The sequence below is a fragment of the Gambusia affinis genome, linkage group LG03 (assembly GCF_019740435.1).
Source record: "Gambusia affinis linkage group LG03, SWU_Gaff_1.0, whole genome shotgun sequence".
Lineage (NCBI taxonomy): Eukaryota > Metazoa > Chordata > Actinopteri > Cyprinodontiformes > Poeciliidae > Gambusia > Gambusia affinis.
Window position 1 is genome coordinate 10,238,913 of NC_057870.1, and position 17,161 is coordinate 10,256,073.

At 39.0% G+C, this 17,161-nt stretch overlaps 1 protein-coding gene across 3 annotated transcripts in view; it reads right to left on the reverse strand.

Moving 5' to 3' along the window:
- Positions 1 to 197: 197 nt before the first annotated feature.
- The window catches only part of LOC122827837 (single-stranded DNA-binding protein 2), a 59,019-nt gene continuing 42,055 nt past the window's right edge, over positions 198 to 17,161 (reverse strand). Inside the window, exons 5-22 of one of the 3 annotated variants that reach the window (XM_044110899.1) lie at positions 10,711 to 10,800; positions 9,304 to 9,363; positions 8,341 to 8,407; positions 7,533 to 7,603; positions 7,389 to 7,456; positions 6,727 to 6,775; positions 6,613 to 6,648; positions 6,467 to 6,521; positions 6,319 to 6,389; positions 6,120 to 6,198; positions 5,984 to 6,012; positions 5,808 to 5,906; positions 1,782 to 4,856; positions 1,273 to 1,384; positions 1,133 to 1,190; positions 909 to 1,043; positions 702 to 800; positions 198 to 619 (exon numbers count right to left, since the gene is read on the reverse strand). In XM_044110899.1, the coding sequence (XP_043966834.1) occupies positions 4,827 to 4,856; positions 5,808 to 5,906; positions 5,984 to 6,012; positions 6,120 to 6,198; positions 6,319 to 6,389; positions 6,467 to 6,521; positions 6,613 to 6,648; positions 6,727 to 6,775; positions 7,389 to 7,456; positions 7,533 to 7,603; positions 8,341 to 8,407; positions 9,304 to 9,363; positions 10,711 to 10,800 (804 nt within the window). In that variant the 3' untranslated portion in view covers positions 198 to 619; positions 702 to 800; positions 909 to 1,043; ... (1 more) ...; positions 1,273 to 1,384; positions 1,782 to 4,826. Of the gene's footprint in view, positions 620 to 701; positions 801 to 908; positions 1,044 to 1,132; positions 1,191 to 1,272; positions 1,416 to 1,781; positions 4,860 to 5,807; positions 5,907 to 5,983; positions 6,013 to 6,119; positions 6,199 to 6,318; positions 6,390 to 6,466; positions 6,522 to 6,612; positions 6,649 to 6,726; positions 6,776 to 7,388; positions 7,457 to 7,532; positions 7,604 to 8,340; positions 8,408 to 9,303; positions 9,364 to 10,710; positions 10,801 to 17,161 lie in introns of all 3 variants that reach the window. The other 2 variants (XM_044110897.1, XM_044110898.1) reach the window with 2 other exon arrangements.

The following is a 17,161-nucleotide window of genomic DNA, read 5'->3' on the forward strand; positions in this document are numbered from 1 at the left end:
TGAATAACATTCGTTATATCATGGAGTGTTTCACATATTGGCCTTCCAGGGTTTTCCATCCAAAGCTAATCATTTTCATTTGCAAAGTTTCCATTTTCATAAGCTTTTTTTTTTCTTTCCCAAGTACTTGGAAGGTGAAAATAAATTCAACATGTACGCTGAAAGAAGGCAGAAACAAACCACTAGGACGCAGGTTGTTTTCATTAAAAAATTGATAAACGTTTAATCACATTAAAGACCATGCTTTGAGCTTGCAGGGTGAAAGAATCACCTGACTTATTCCAAAAGACGAAAAACATAAACTTGAAATAGCCTCTAGATGTTTCTAACAGTAACGTTTAAATAAAGCCAAAACTAATATTTTCATTCTAGACATTTGCAGCATAAGGAATCAACTGAATACATCGAGAACATAATATTGGATTTGCTCCTGGTAAGAGATTTCTGCATAACTACAAACAATTATGCATAAGGAGTCTAACTGTGAATGTACATAAGCAGATTTATGTCAGACTTCAGAATCAGCAACAGTGAAGGGAATGAAGGTGATAACATTATTGTTCTTCAGCGTTTGCATTTGTTGAGGCAACGGTAGGCTCACTTTCTTCAGGACACAGATCTGAAACAGAAAGGAAATCAAGACTCACTATATATTAGAAAGCACAGACAGTTTTGGTACAGAGACAGAGAAGCAATTTTACTTGTAGTTTCTGGAAAATAGAAATCTGGAATGAGGTTGAGACACTTGGCCTGTTTGTTCAACGTCTCTTGATCGGATGGGTCCAGTTTTCCTGTCTTTGCTGAAGGTTATGAAAGGAGAAAATGAAATATTTCAATATCTAGTACAGAAAAAATTCCCCCTTTTTTTTTTAAACAAATCATTTCAAACAATAAAACAGAAAACTCACTGAAGAGGTAGAGGTTCCGGCTTTTTCTAACTGCCCCGTTGACCTCTGTCAAAGCCTCGTCTGACCAGAGGACACATTCAGCGCACGTCTCCAGATAGTTCCCAACATGCACGTAAGCAGTGGAGTTAAAGTGAACTATAAAAGACAGAGCAGACGGTCAAACTTTCTTCATGCAGCTCTAGTATTTGCTGGTTCCGGCCTACAGAGCACTGCTGTCTACTTACAGATCACCTTAGTGGAGTTTCCCGAGGTGCTGGAGTTACATAAACACAATTTCCTTCACTGTTAAATAGAAATAATAAGAATCACTGTTTGATCAACTAATTTGAATGGTTATAGTAACTTTTACAGGACCACAGCTTACATTTTGTCCACATAGTGCATGATGAACTCGTCACTATCAGGTATGGGGGAGATTTTAGACATGGAGCTGCTGGAGATTTTGTACGAGTTCAGCTCTTCTTCATTGTCAGACGCTGCAGCATAGAAAATCCATTTTCCATAAATCTACATGTAATTAGGAAGAGTGATTTTTCAGGAAAGCTTCGACAAAAAAAAATTAGCTTAAAAATGCAGAACTACCATAATTTTCATTTTCAAACCAGATTATTTTATCAGTCTGTGAGTCAGTGAGTTCAGCAAATTCTGACATTTCTTCTGTTCCTTGTGTTGACCCAGATTATCTCTGAATATTTCGACACTTCACCCCAATCAGTGGTCTGTGTTGTGTGAATGCATGAAACTACAGACCCACCAAACTGAAATAAATCGATGTCATTGTACGACTGATCTGGACCTGAACTATCAATGGGGCTTTTTGGACAAAATGGCTCTAAATTCTGCTTCACACCGTCAGTGCAAAGAACTGCTTACCTTGCTTCGGTCCTCTAGAGGTTTTATCAGTTCATCACAGCCTGGATCAGATGCGGCAGTCAGAGAAGGGAGAGCCAGCAAAGCGAAGCAAATCCGAACAAACATGGTGGGAAGCTGGAAGTGGATGGTGCTGGAAGGACAGGACAACTGAGCTCTTTCAGGAAGGTCTGGACAAAGACTAGGAGACAATATCTTATGTAACAGAGAGAGAAATGGGAGTTGGCAGTGGGAGGTCTGTGCAGCAAAGGGACTGTGTTACATCATCACAGCAGTGACTCAGATGCCCATTTATTTAGATTATGGTTTTTGTCTGAAATTTGTGTGCAGAGGACAATGGTTAATATCTGCTCACAATTTGAAGGGCACTCACATGGAGTTCTTTGCAACTGGCCTGTTGGCTGGACATTTATGGGACTTTCCTTTTTAGTCTGCAAAATTAATCAAATAATCATAATCAAAATAGATCATGCTGGTTTTAAAACTACGAGTTTTATTTAGTTTAATTCAATGGCAGGTGTGGTATTCTTCAAGGCTTGCTGAGGGCTTTAAAAATTATATAACAGGACACAGAAAATGTTTTTTTCAAATGGTTTTCTTTTCTCCTCTTCTGATACTTTGTATCTCTTTAAACCAAATGTACACTGTACTGTAAAATCTGTATTTGTCTGCACATTTCATTGGTGTTTAAACCCATATAATTAGGTTATGTTTTACAAATTACGATCTGTTTTGGGGCCATTTAGAAACAAGATTTGCAACCAAATTTATTGTCACCATCAACTTGTATTTTAACGTGGTGCCACCATCAGTTTATATGACCAGGCTTATTATTTTAGAGTCAGGTTTCAATGACATTTTACTGCATGTCAGCTTCCTGCTCTTTCAGACATCACTGCTCTCAGGGGGCAAGCAGCAAATCTGTGATGACATAAAGTATCCTTTAGGTGTTTTCAGGTTTTAAACAACCATATGACAAGATTAAGACCAAACCATGACATGATGATGTAAACTGCCATGTTGCTGAAATGTGCTATACCAATAAACTTGATTGATTGGTTGCTTGATGACATGACTTGGAAGGTACATAATTTCTGCTAACAAGCTGCAAACATTCACTTACGGCCACATCAATACAATGATTCAAAAGACACAGATGACTAAGGGAAGAGAAGCTTTATACCAGCAAATTTGAAACCCATGAAACTTCTCCGCTTATCTACAAAAACATAATACAAGAATAAAAAAGAGAAAAACAAACACATCACAAATGAAATCCCACATAGCGTCACAAAACAGAAACGTAATCTAATTTACAAACTTATCTTCTTTTGCTCCCACTTTATGGCTTCAGTCTAACACGCGCACACACACGCACACGCACGCACACAAAATAAGATTAAAATGTCTCTTTTCAGCTGTGATGGTGGCTTATCAGTCCATTACTCCCACTTCAGTGATTCTCTGCAGAGTAACATTCAAATAATAATTACATCAAATACACACACAAGAGAGAGGAGCTACATTTGTGACCTGTACATGTTGAAGCATGGAAAGGAGCATGTTCACACAAATATTGACCTTTGTACATAGTGGCAATCATGGGCACTGGAAAGTTTTTTTTTAAATGAGTCAAAACAAGCTTTTAGCTTTCTGTACCAAATCACATTTTAAAATCATATTAAAATCACAGTTTCACCGGATGACAATTGTTTTAGGAGTAGTCAGTGCGCTCTGAGATTGACACTTGCCGTTCATCTGTGTCTCAGCTGAATACAGAGAATTAGACACCACTGTGCATTTCGTGGTTCCGGGATGTAGACGCAGGAATACTGTGAAGCAATGTGAAAAGCAGAAGAGGTCAGAGAATCCACAAAAAATATGCAAGTTCTGGTTGCTTTCACTGAAGAAAAGACAGCATTTTACTAACTCTTGTTCAAATGTTGTATTGCAGGTATGCCGTGAACAGAGCCCAAAGTCCGACAATTTGAGCTTGTAGCTCATGAGTTACATCACAACAATGATTTTCAGTTAAATACAGAAAGAGGCCAATTCCCCTTGCTTGGAAAGCAAGTGACAACTTTCTAACTGCACAGTAGTATTGCCTGAAAACTATCATCAATTATCTTTGCTGCTCTTCCAAGTTATTTTTTTCTTCTTTTACAAATGAATTAATGAAAGCATAACACGATCCATTACATAGAGGTCAAGTGGATATATATATATGTAAATAAAATAAATAAATAAAAAGTAAAGGTGGCAGTCTTTTGTTTCAATAGTGACTGATTGTTACAAAATTATATTCAGGTTGTGTTGAAATCGAACTTTGGATAATTGCTGATTGTTATCTTCTTTTGTTTTACCTGTTTGGTGAGACAAACGGAAGGATGTGTGCCATATTTGTGGTCGAATTCGGAAAATATTCAACAGGATTTCTTCAAAGCACAAATAAATAAAATGATGCAACGCCGTAGACAACCACAGGCGTTGAAAATGCGTCTCAAATAACTGCAAGAGACTGAAATAAGGCTAAGAGGCTTGTGACTGAGGTGGGTTTGCATTTATGTTGTAATAAAAAACAGAATTTATCATAACAAAGCTGAAAACATGTTTAACAGTTAGATAAATTAAAATAAAGACAACATTCTGGATACTGTGGCTTGTTTTCAATTATCTTCAGTAGAACGTATTCTATCAGTCACTTGTTGGATGTGCATATGCTGCTCCATACACATCGGATGCAAATATACAAAGAGTTCTCCTCTTGCTTGATTCAGTTGGTTTCCTTTGTACTGTCTTGTAGTTGTAAGAGGAAGAACTGATGAATGTAGCAGAGTCACCACTTTGAAGAAACAGAAAAGAAGAGACATGGGCAGAAACCACGGAGGGTTTGGGGTAACTTGCGCCTGGAGGTCGGGGGTCGGGGGTCAGCTATGGCGAATGATGAGTCACTGGCCTAAAAGATGTCAAATCGTGTCTCTCTGCTTCATCTGGATTTCCCCAAAGACAGGTTTGTGAGCGACTGAGAAAAACCTGCTTTCTGAGTCTTCACACGCTCATTGTCATGTTTGGAGAATACTGCTGGAAGGAGACAAGGAAAGAGAAGAGAAGTGTGAATGTTGCATTCATGTGTAATAAGAAGCCAGTCCGGATTCACAACTGCTTTGCGTAACGTGTTCATAACCGTTTTCACATTGTGTCATTTTACAATTACGAACTTGTGTTATGTATGAATTGTACCAGACTGGTCAATGCAAAGTAGCACACTCTAATGGAGTGGAAATAAAAGAATACTTGGTTTTATTAATAAAAAAAATGAAAGAAAATTCCAGAGCCATCTTTTGGCATTTCTTTCTCAAAAAATAAATATTTAAAAAAGAAATCTGGTGTAAACAAATTCCTATATATCATATAATTATATGGAACCTACCTCGTTAATTAAATGTTAATATACATGCACCTTTTGTGTGAAGGCCTCATGAGTCTACTGGAGAATGTTGGAGAATAAGGAAGGGCAAGAATGCGACCTTTCATAATGTAAAAGCCACACACACACACACACACAAAAACGAAACCATGAATCTTTATTTCTTCCACTTTGAAATTATGCACAGCTTTGAGTTGGTTTATCACGTAGAAAAAATAAGACTCATTAAAGTTTTCAATTGCAGCATCAGAAAATGTGAGGCGCTCAGAAGGCTTGAACTGTTTTCCTTCCAGAACAAACTTTCTTTACGGCAACCTAAAAGCTAAAGTCAGGAGTCGCTGAGCTTGGTAAAAAGAGAAAGTTTGTTTCTATCAATACTAATGTCAGCAAATCAAAGTGCCACATCGTGTTTGTGATTCAAAGTTACTTTGTGGATCTTTGCCGTCGCTGTGAGACTTGCTAGGCAGCCAGCAATAGATTGTACAAAAATTTGTGGTTTGTAGCCGAGGTATGTCAAGCAAAAACAACATCTTTGAAAGAAAGGTTACTCTCATCTTTTCTGAAACATATGAGGAAAACCTCCTGAACAATAAATAACTTACACTTTCATTCTGAAATGGATTAAGAAAGTTTCCCCCCATCTCTCCGTCCTCTCTGGGTGTCCCTGGTTGGTTGCTCATACTTAGGTTACCAGGAGAGTTCTGTGAGGAGTAAAACACGTTTAAAGAAAACTGTAATTTCACGAGCTGGAAGAAAACACGTCGAGTGCTTTACTAACCTTGGAGAGACTGTCCATGTCGCTGGACCCTGAAACACAGAGCAGTCTATCATAACCCTGCATGGATTTGATGTGACACAGCAGGAACAAACATGATCACAAATGTGCAAAATATACAAGTTGCTCGTCCTTTTACCTAAAGATCCATTCATGTGATGCGGCTCCATCCCTGCCATTCCCCCCAATGGGCCGTCGCTCCCGCCTCCCATTGGGAACTGAGCAAGTCACCGGTGGGTATGCAGGAGAGACACAAGCAGCAAAACACACACATCAGGATCTGACCTCATTCTTTAACAGATCACACACTGTAGAGCAAAGAGACAAAAGGTTCTCACATTCGGCCGGCTTCCACCAGGAGGGACTGTGTTTATCATGGTGTACATGTTGTCACCAGAGTTAGTAGAATCTAACAGAACAAAGAAAAAAATGGTAAAGGGGAAAATCTTCAACCTACAGACATGAAAAGGTGGATGCAAGGCTCACCTGCTGGACTCGGCATTATTGGGGTTCCAGGTGCACCCCCTCCTCCTGGAGGTCCCTGGAATACAAAGTTAGTTTTTTATTGTATAAATTACCAGGCAGCAGGACGTACAAAGAGTGCAACACAGTCTTATATCTGTCATACATACCACATAGCTGCCTGGGGATGCAGACGAGTAGGGAGTCTGGGAAAAACATGGAGAAGAAGAAAATCAAAGTGATGAAGTCAGAAGTTTCTAAGGCCTTTTTGTTTGAGGACTTACAGAGTTTGAATTTGGAGGATTTGGCCAGGGTCTCCCACCTCCATGTCCCCTGCAACACACACACATACACACACACACACATCGGTATTCTGCTTTCTATGCAGGCCTTACTGTTTCTGGTCAGAGTTGGCAACAACAACCTTTTCTGATGCCAGAAGAAAAGGTGGTGGGAACAAGAAGTAAAAAAAAAAACAACGACAAGAACTTTGACAAAAGAAGATAAAATAGTGGAAAGCCAACTCCTGAGTCCACAGTAAATAACCAGAGAAAAGAGTAAAAGTCTGAGCGTGGGGACAGATTTAGGATATCTGACATTTGTTTTAACCGAGAGAATGTGTCATTTAATTTACGGTTTGAAATGCAGACCAAGATGTCGCTGGAGCAGCACAGTGCTACTTTCATGCCAGTACCCGTAGCTTTGCACATTTTGTCACATTCCACAACACAAGCTACAATTTATTTTATTGGAACTTTATGTGACATATTATGTTGGCCAATAAAGCAGAAGGGAAAACACTCCGACAACATTGTGTTCGTCTAGTTTGTAAAACTCAAATAAAATACGTGAAGTTTGCTGTTTTAATGTCACAAATTGAGAACAAGTTCAGGATGTTGGAATACGTTTTCTACTAGTGTTACATACTGACGTGTCCATCACTCACATGCTCATGCCAGGCATCCCAGGACCAACCAAAGCATTCAGTGGGGGTCTCATCCCACCTCCATAGTTCTTAAGAGCAAAGGAGAAACAAACACTCAAAAACACATTGCTTTGTGTAGATCTTCGTTCGATGGTCTCCCCGTACCTGGGGCCCCAGAGGTACCATCCCTCTAGGTGGAGTCATCCTCTGCATTGGTCCTCCCATGCTTGGATGCCCTGAAACAGGAACACCACACAGTCAGTGTTAATTTGAGCCTTTGGACTGAAGGTTAACAGGATTATCAGATCATTTTCAGCAATCATTTACCTCTGAACTGAAGGCCACTAAATTGCAAAATCTCTTTGTCAAAACACTAGAACACGTATTTTTGCTCCTTAAAAACTAAGAAAAAAAAGCAGCTTCCTATGGTTGATGTTATTCAATCCAATAAATTTGAATAAATCTTCCAAGTGATTTGGAAAATTTCATATTTGAAATTCAGCCTATATCTAAAACCCTTTTTGCACAGCAAGCTCTACGAGAGCCAATTTTGCTCTCCAGTGATCAAAGACATAATTATGCAACCAAGCTGACTCTGATGACAAAAACTGCCTACCAATGCAGGAGTGTCACTTTTCATCTTTTTTGTTTTCTTTTTTTTTTTTTACGTCGAGCAAGCTTTTAGCTTTGTCAAACGTTTTAGACCGAGTTTTAAAATCGTATTCTATCATTTGCTAGAATTTCAGGTGATTTGGGTTTTGCAATCTCACAAGGAACCATAGAGATGATAATTCTCCTGCTGCGTTAAAATCAGTTTGGTTTTGGAGCAAGTATGATTGACAGTTATACACTTTGTCTGTAAGCTTTGAGTTTCACTCCCATGTCAACATTTCTATCAAACATTGATCTGAAAGAAGACACTGGAACAGAAAAGTGAAGTCATGCCAGCTCTGTGTATTGTAATAGTAGGGACCTTGCTGTCTTGTGGGGTCCATCCCAGTAGGTAACATAGGCTGGCTACCTGGAACTCCTCCAAGGCCCTAGAGAGAGAAGAAATGAGTCACATCATCAGGAATGCACCAGAGACTTCTTGTTTCAGTCATCCAGTTATTGTGGCTTGCAAAAGTGCCAAGAGCCCCACTTTTTTTTGTTTTTGTTTTGTTTACTGTGAAAAGTGAGTCATGCATATTTATACAGCCTGATACCTCTAAATAAAATCCAGTTCAGCCATTGTTATAAGTTAACAGTAAAGATAATTCATTAAATTTAATGTAACTGTTCTATGAATGTCCCAAAGTTCACTAATGTTCTCCAACATTAGTGACTCAACATAATTATGGCGTCCAAGAAACACTAGCAGTAATAAGTTAATATCTAGCAGCAGAGATGGTATTCCACAGCAACGTGTCCTGAATGACACCACCATTTGTTGGTGGTAATCCGCCCAAGTTGCTTTTGCTGCTCCTCTTTAAATTGCTGTTAGAAAGCACGGCTGGAAAGCCGGATCATAGAGACGTTGAAGTTGGGGATATAATCTTTACCCATTATGACAACTGGATGTAGTTGTTTGAACTTCCTCCTTCTCTCTCTGCTCTTTGGCCCAACAGTGGCCTCCTCACAATCTAGACCCAAACCCACAAAGAATCTGTACAAAGCCTTAAGAAGTGACACTTTCCATGCATCCCGACATAGTTTGAGATGTTTTGTAAAGAAAAATATCAGTTCTAGATGCAACAAGCCGATAGAGACGTACCCAAAAGGACTTGCAGCTGAAATTAAATGAAAAATTAAATATTTATTTCCTTCAGTTATTTTTTTTTTTTTTTTGCTACTCTATGTTGGTCTATCTGCGATGTGTCAAAATGTGAAAAAGTTTAATAGGTATGAGAAACTTTTGCTTTAGGCCTGGAAGTGCAGTTGTCAGACGAGCCCTCACCTGATTGGGTAGTCTGAGGGGCGGCCTGGGTCCTCCAGGGTATCGAGGTGACATGAAGGGCTAAAAAACAGGAGGCATGAGTGTGTCAGATTTTCAACAAAACAACCATCAGGATAACCTAAAACAAACAGCTAGAGTTGTCAGGGAAGATGATGATTTTCCTAAAAGGAATTTATACAAATCAGGGATGAAAGTACAGATAGAAGACAGTATAGATAATATATACAGACCAACTCAGTGAGTTATTTCTGGCTGCTTTCTTATGGAAAAATGGGAAGCCAACAAATAAATTTGCCAAAAAAATCGTAGGCAACAAAGTCTGATGATTTTTGACAATAACGTCCATGCATTTGTTAACTTTTAAGGTTTGGGCAGGTTTTGTCGGCGCCTTCTCCTTTTGCAGCTTAGAGTGGGTTTTCACTGAAGTTACACAGACAGCAGCAATGCTGTTGCTGTCAAATTAACTTCAGCGTGGTCAAAAAGGCCCTCCTGCAGTGTCGGATGCAATGCTGCAATGCTCCACTAGAGGGCAGTAGACTTCTTTGTTTGATCAAGATGAATCATTGAAAGTAAAAGTAGAATTAGATCAAATCTGAAATATGTTTGGTAATACTGTACATTGAAGTACCAAACCAGTCCATGTAGATATGATAGCCTTTTTTAAAACTAATAAATCTTCAGAAAACCTTTCCTACAATACACAACTCGTCTTCTGTCCAGACTCATGTTTGATTTTCTAAATGCAGGAGAGGAAAATATCTTGCAAAGGCTATTGATCTGGATGTCTGAAGCCGTCATCTGAATTTGACTGATAATGACAGATAATCAATCAGGGAGCGTAGCGTCATCCAGAGCTGACATGAAGCACTGCTGCAAGTACTTACTACCTCGACTTTATTTCCACTTTTCCATTTTTCTTTTCATCATGTAGGTTAGCTTACACATACAGAAACTGAGACTATAAAAGCCCTTTGTGTTTAGTGCCGCGAAAGATTTAGAAAACTACAATTCCCACAAACGGCACCACTGGGAGACGTTTTCTTTCACAGCAGTTGTTCTGCACTTTTTTGAAATGCCTCGTTTGCTGTTAAGGTATTTCCTCCTTTGCGAATGTCATTCTGAAAAAAAATTACTTAATGCATGTATTCAATGAAACAAATAATGAGTTGTTGATATGGGCAACATGGGCAACATCCAGCATGAGCAAAGCATTCCCAAAAAATATGTAAAAATTATAATTCTTACGTTTTGCTTGAAGTAATTTTGGAAGACAGACAAAAATAGTAAAAGAAAATTGGCTAACAATTTATTCTAAAGACCTAGGAATCCCAAACGCTAAAAAGTAAAATAAAACAGGCCTATGTGTGTGTGTGTGTGTGTGTGTGTGTAAATGTGTACATTGCACACCTGGAAAAATCCTGGAGGAACCGGCCCCACTGGCATGCTCTCTCCTGGGGGAAGGTTCCCTAGGACAGGGCTGGGAGCTGCCGCAGCGCTCTAAACAGGTCAAACACACAAAAACAGAGTCTTAAGGAACCTTTCTGGCCACACACTGATAAAAAACTACAGTACATTGCAAAGGTACGTACACTTGGATTGGGGTGAAAGGAAATCTTTCAGCAGTGCCATGATCCTAAACAGACATAAACATACAAACCCCAACCCCACAGTGGAATGGTTTATATCAAATCATATTCAAGTCATAGAATGATCTAGTCAAAGTTCAGCCCCAACGCCGACAGAAAATCTGTGCCAAGTCTTTAAAATGATGTTCAAGGCCCTTCTCTCAAAAGACTTGTAAGCCTAATAATATTTATTCATCTCAAGAGATAAGATTTTCTCAGTTAATTGTTTGGATATCCCAGCTCTGATATTTTACAAGTATTTCGAAATGAAAGGCACCAAATGTCAAATGAAATTTGCCAAATGGGTGTCTTCTGTAGTTTTCCTGCTGTCTCTCCCTTAATGAGGTGTTTCCTGTTTCTACCGGTGCCCAGCGATGCAGGCGCAGGTTTATTTTTGTACATTGTAATTTTTTTTGTGTTGTTGTGCTTGTCCCAGACGGGTGGCGCTGGATCATTTCAGCAGAGCCTCCCGACTGCTTCCTGTGGTATTGTGCTACTAAGCCCATGCTACCAGCAAGTCCTGGCCTCTCGCCCGTCCTATTCAGGAGTTCAGGGCAGGAAACATCCAGACGTCTAGGCAAAGTTGCAGGCAAAATTCACAATTTACAACTGTGTCTAGATGAAAACGTATGGAGTCTGTGTGCATGTCCTTTGTGTCTGCTGTGAGTTCTGCGTTTCTGATCTTCTGTCTCGCTGTGATGGATGGATAAAAAGAACTCGGGTGAAATTCAGCCACAGTCTCTGAAGTTTCCTCCAGCTGACTTTTTAGGTCAGACAGGAACAAGGTTTAATCAGAGCCGAGATAAAAGCAGACTGACGACACTCCTGTATCCTGCGCTGCTCCACCCCGCCACCCTCGCTGCTCCCTCTGCCTCCTTCACATCTCTCCGTCATTACTGTCGGGCAGCAGGGAGCGGGATCCGCAGCAGCTTTTGGATTTCATGTTCTGCTGCAAACATAGCCTGGGTTTGTCCCAGCGGACGAGTGTGCAGATGGACACAGATGGCTACTGTGTACCGCCATTGGCTCAGCGATGACTGGCTGGATTTGGTTTGTTTTTGAGCTTGTGTGTGTCTGTGTTCGGGTCTAGTGTTTAACATCATGCACATCATGCTTTTTGTAAGTCACCCTCTTCTTGTTCTCACACTCTATTCCCATGCACTGTGGATTACCCAGCATGCCTTGGCTCCCCAGCAGCCTGGAGGTCTGCTGAGTTTGCCTTCACGCTCAGAGGAAGAGGCAGGGAAAGGAGGACAAAAAGGAGATTACGAGTGTATGCGTGCATGTGGAAGAAACTGTGTGCAGGACCAGAAAAACTGAAGAAGAGAGAGAGAAAAAAAAAAAAACATCTACCTGAACTGCTGACAAAGCAGCATTTTCTGAATACAGCAACTAGCAAAATTTAAATAGCTGCAACAACAAGAAGACAGGACATGTTGGCTCCCCCGGACCAGCGAAACATTCGATCTACTAAAGTAAAGAAGAAATCACAAACTCAAGCAGAAATAAATTAAAGGTTTGTTCTGGCGGCGCGGGTAAATTAAGGGAGTCCACTGGTTTCCATGGAAACGAACATGTACAACACGTATGAAGGAACTTCATACGTGTTGAGATCCCATTGGATCTTGAGATCCCATTGGTATATATATATAAATTCTTATTACAAGATTCTCCAACAGCAACAGAATATAAATTTATTTTACGGCCATTATGCTTCTCTACCAGGTGTGCCAATAAATGTTTGAGCACTGCAGGCTAATTTGCGTCCTCACTGACGTAATGGAGAATATTAGTAACATACTTATTCTCTCAGAGCATAAACATTTGACTCACTTTAGCATGTAATGAGAGTTTTGAAGAAAAAAAATGGCTTATTATTGACCTACTAAAGCTTCTAAATCCCACTCATTTGTTCACATAGTGTAAAAATAGCTTAAAAAAAAAAAAAAATAATGACTTTAAATCTCAGATGTACCAATAAATGATCACAACATAAAACCATGTTGTAAGTAATTCTGAAAAGTTCTGGCAGTGAGCAAACAGTCCACCAACTTGTACTGATGTGGAAATTCATCTTACTGCCACATAATCACATGAAGGCAATTCACACGTTTTTGATAATATAGTAATAAAATGCAACAAAAACAATTAACCTGGCAGGAAGTTAGTTCACTGGGTGAAAGTTATAAATTGATTATATAAAGTGTGATGTTTTGATGTCTTTATTTTTGCTAATTATGACGATCTTCTACTTTCAGTGGCTGCATTTAATAACACATTTCATAACATAAATAGAAAATCCCATCAGACCAATAAAAACACTTATTTAATACAGAAATGCATTAATAAAAACAAATTTTTAATACCTGCTTAAATAATGTCATTTCAAAAAGTGTTTTAAATCTTACACACAAGTCGTAAACTCGTAGTTTTTCTTGAATTTCCCCTTGGGGATTAATAAAGTATAAAGTATTCATCATTAGAACATATATCCTAAATTTATTGAATATATTGTATCTACATCTCCCAAAGGCTAAATGCTGCAGAGACTGATTTATGCTCACATAAAAAAAAACCCCGTCTAGATTTAACATTTGCAAACAGGTCACACAATATTTTTTTAACATTAGTTTTGTGTTTTGCTAATTATCTTAGTAAACCTTGCCGTTTTTTTTCCACTGTAGAAAGGCAGTGTTGAGTGTGACCTGGCTGTGATTGTTGCTGTGTAAACAAGTTGCAGACATTGTTCAGCACCAGGAGGAGGAGAGAGGAAGACATTCATTACTTCAGATGCAGAAGAAAAAACAGTTTTCTATCCCTTAGCAGTGCAATATATAGAAGCAGGTAAAACATAACAAGAACATATAGAAAATTCTTGCATAATCAGAAGAACAATTTAATCTAGAACTGTGGTTAAAAATAAAACTCGGTGTGGACAGATTTCTTTTTACTCATATTGAATGTCAGTGAAGATGCTCTCAGGACTCAGAGATTGATGATTTATTTTAAACTAACCACAGTAAATAGCAACTCCAGCTCTGATGCACTCTGAGTTTTATGCAGCTGGGATGCCAATGTAGACACTTTCACCCATGAACCTCTGAGAGGCTACATTTCAAATGCCTAAAGTTTCTGGCAGGATGGCTGTGTCAAGGATTTTCCTGAAAAGCAGGCTGCAATAGTAGGCAACTGTTACTGTTTTGCCTTCGGTTAAAATGAAAGAAGGTAAGAAATGATTCCTTGACTACTGTAAACTAGAGGTTTTTATTTTTTTATTTTTGGGGTGGAAATCTGAGAAAAGAAAATGTGGAATGCTCTCTACCAATAATGCAGCTTTACTCAGAACACAGGAATTTAATTAAACATAGCGGCATTTGAACATCCTTAGTTTTTAATTTTAAAACAATGTCAGGATTTGATTTGTTAAGCTCTTGTTTGCCAGCTGTGTAAATACCAATTCCCAGCCAAGCTCAGCTTATTATAGCACTTAACCTCTGTCAACACAAATGGCCCACAGATTGTTAAACACTGGTAATGAGTCCATCTTGTTACATCATCCCTTGCATGAAAGTTTGCCATGTGAGGAAAAAGTGCAAAGTGAGAAGAACAGCAGCAGAAAACATGTGTGGCAGCTGAACAGTTCATCACTATAAGACAGTGGAAGTGGGTAAAGAGTCTTTAGGTAAATCTCTGGGTGAACGTAAACTGCAGATTTCTTTTATCACTCTTGAGCTGATCAAGTTCACTGCACTTTCAATTTGTGCACACATTATAACAGCCATTACAAACCCTGATTGTTCACAAATTAAATTCTAAGCTGTTAAATGAAAACTAACTTATATTTGTTTTTTTACACTTCATTAGATTTAATGAAGCAAGTTGTTTCAACCCTCCACCAAGTTATCTGACCAAATATGTCCTTTTTTTTTTTTTACCGTTTTAACTCTCTACTCTTTGTGCATTTGAAGCTTCGCTCGCTCCGTGCAGATTTTCTCTCCCTGAGCCATCCCCCAGAGAGAACCACAACGACTTGACTGAAGTGCAACACTTCTGACAACGAGCTGATCTGCAATTTTGTGCAACGTTGTACACAATGATCCATGCAATCAGTTTTCCTCATCAAAAGCTGTTTGCAATAGAATCTGAAGCATTGCAGAGGCACCAGTCTGTTCTCAGATAAACACCTGCATCTTCTGGTAAAAAAAAAAAATGTTTGTTTCATAAATTATTCAAAATACCATCCCCGAGGCAAGTATCACATATACGCAACAAGACAGATCCTAGTGAATACAACGGCCACACGAATGGATCTGCAGTGATAGTTCAGAAAACAGTCAGATGAGATTAGTATATTAACAATGGATTTTTTTTTTTTTTAAATCACGTGATCAGTGATTTTTAAACCAGGGAAGACAGTGTTCTATTTTCCCAGAGAGATAACTTAAGATCCAGTTAAATACTTTTGGTAAATACTGTCTTTGTAAAATAAAAAGTCTAGGAATGTTTGAACACTGTGCTGTTATTTGTCTTACTAAAGAATGCAAACCCTTCATGGGATTTTTTTTCATTTAGTAACATTGCTATCACAATCTTTTTCTTAAGGTTTGAAATACTTGTGGTATTTATTGCTTAGTGGACGGACAGGAATGGGGCAGAGAGAGAAGAAGACATGCAGAAAATGGCACAGGGTTGGGATTCCAACCAGAAACGGCTGCATGCGTCGAGGACTTCAGCCACAGCATCATGGAGCCGTGTGTGTGACAACCCTAAAACCCCGGCCTCCACATTGTACCCTACTGGGATGTGATGCCACAGACACAAAGCGGGATGCATTTATGAAGGGGAAGGGAAATAAAGATGCAAGAGCAACTTTGAAAAGTGTGTCAATGCATTTGCTTTTTAGGCCTTGTTATTTCAACACTGTAGAACCGCCTTGACCTGCAATTACAGCTGCAGATCTTTTGGGGCATGTCTCCATCAGCTTTGCACATCAGGTAGTTTTCATTTGTAAAATATCTCAAGCTTATGAAGATTCTATAAATTTGTAATAAATGTAGAAATCCAAGTATCCTTTTCATTCAGCTTTGCTCAACGTATTGAATGTTTTGGTTGTGTTGTGACAAAATGTGAAAAAGCTTATGGGTAGTTTCTCAAAAAAACAATAAATCGCGTGGTGAAATCCAAATAAATTACTTAGGGAATAAGATTCTGCTGTAGACATAAAACATAAATGAGCCAATGCTGTAATCACAAATAACTTTACAAGCTCATTAGCTTCTTTTATGGAGCATTTCTGCCATTATGGAAGGAACATGTTCAAACATCCACTTTCAATTCTGAAACAAAACTACATTTCAACTCTATTCATTGAATGTTACTCTACTTCAGTTTACTTTACGACTTCATGAGGCTTTCCTTATACTGCATTCATGGTACACTAACCCATTACATCACAGGCACAGTAATACCGAATGAGATAACTTACAAATTCTTCCATCCCTATACGTGACCAGATACTGTCTTCTTTAATGTGCATGCTTAATGCATCTGTATATATGTGTGGGTGTGTGTGTGTGTGTGTGTGTGTGTGTGTGTGTGTGATGGTGGGGAGTCATTTTCATTCAATACTGCAGAGACTGAGAGTGAAGCGTGGGCGGAATCTCAAAAGACTGTCTGTGTCTATCTTCCCTCACCGTCTCAACCTGCGTCGGTCGCTGTCTGCTTTCTCCACTCCGCCGTCTCTCAAGAGAACACAAACCAGGCCGGTCTCACTTCTACTGGCCCCTTACTGTACCAATGACTTCACATTATGAGCACATAAATAGAAACATGCCAGGTCATGCAGCATTATGTGCTTTTGTCTGGCCGAAGTCTGCCTATGTGATTTTTGTTCTTTAAACAAGAAGTCAACAACGTTGCACCTGCTCTGACTTTCATCGTGTGCAGAGTATCTTTTTATATATCTATCCACCACATGTTGTTCAGCTGCAGAAATTCAAAGTAAGAAAGATAAAAACTTGAAAATTGACAAATCCAATTGTATCTTAAAAATACAGTTAATCATGAAACCTATACATATAAATCCAAGGAAGTAACAGTGAGCTCACAATCTTCCAGCTAAATTGGCTTGTTACAAGTAAAGGTTTGCTGCAGGGCCCATCAACAAAATTTGTGCAAAGCCCTGAGACAGCATGAGGGCCAGGCTGGGATTAGTCATATTTCTGCTGATGATG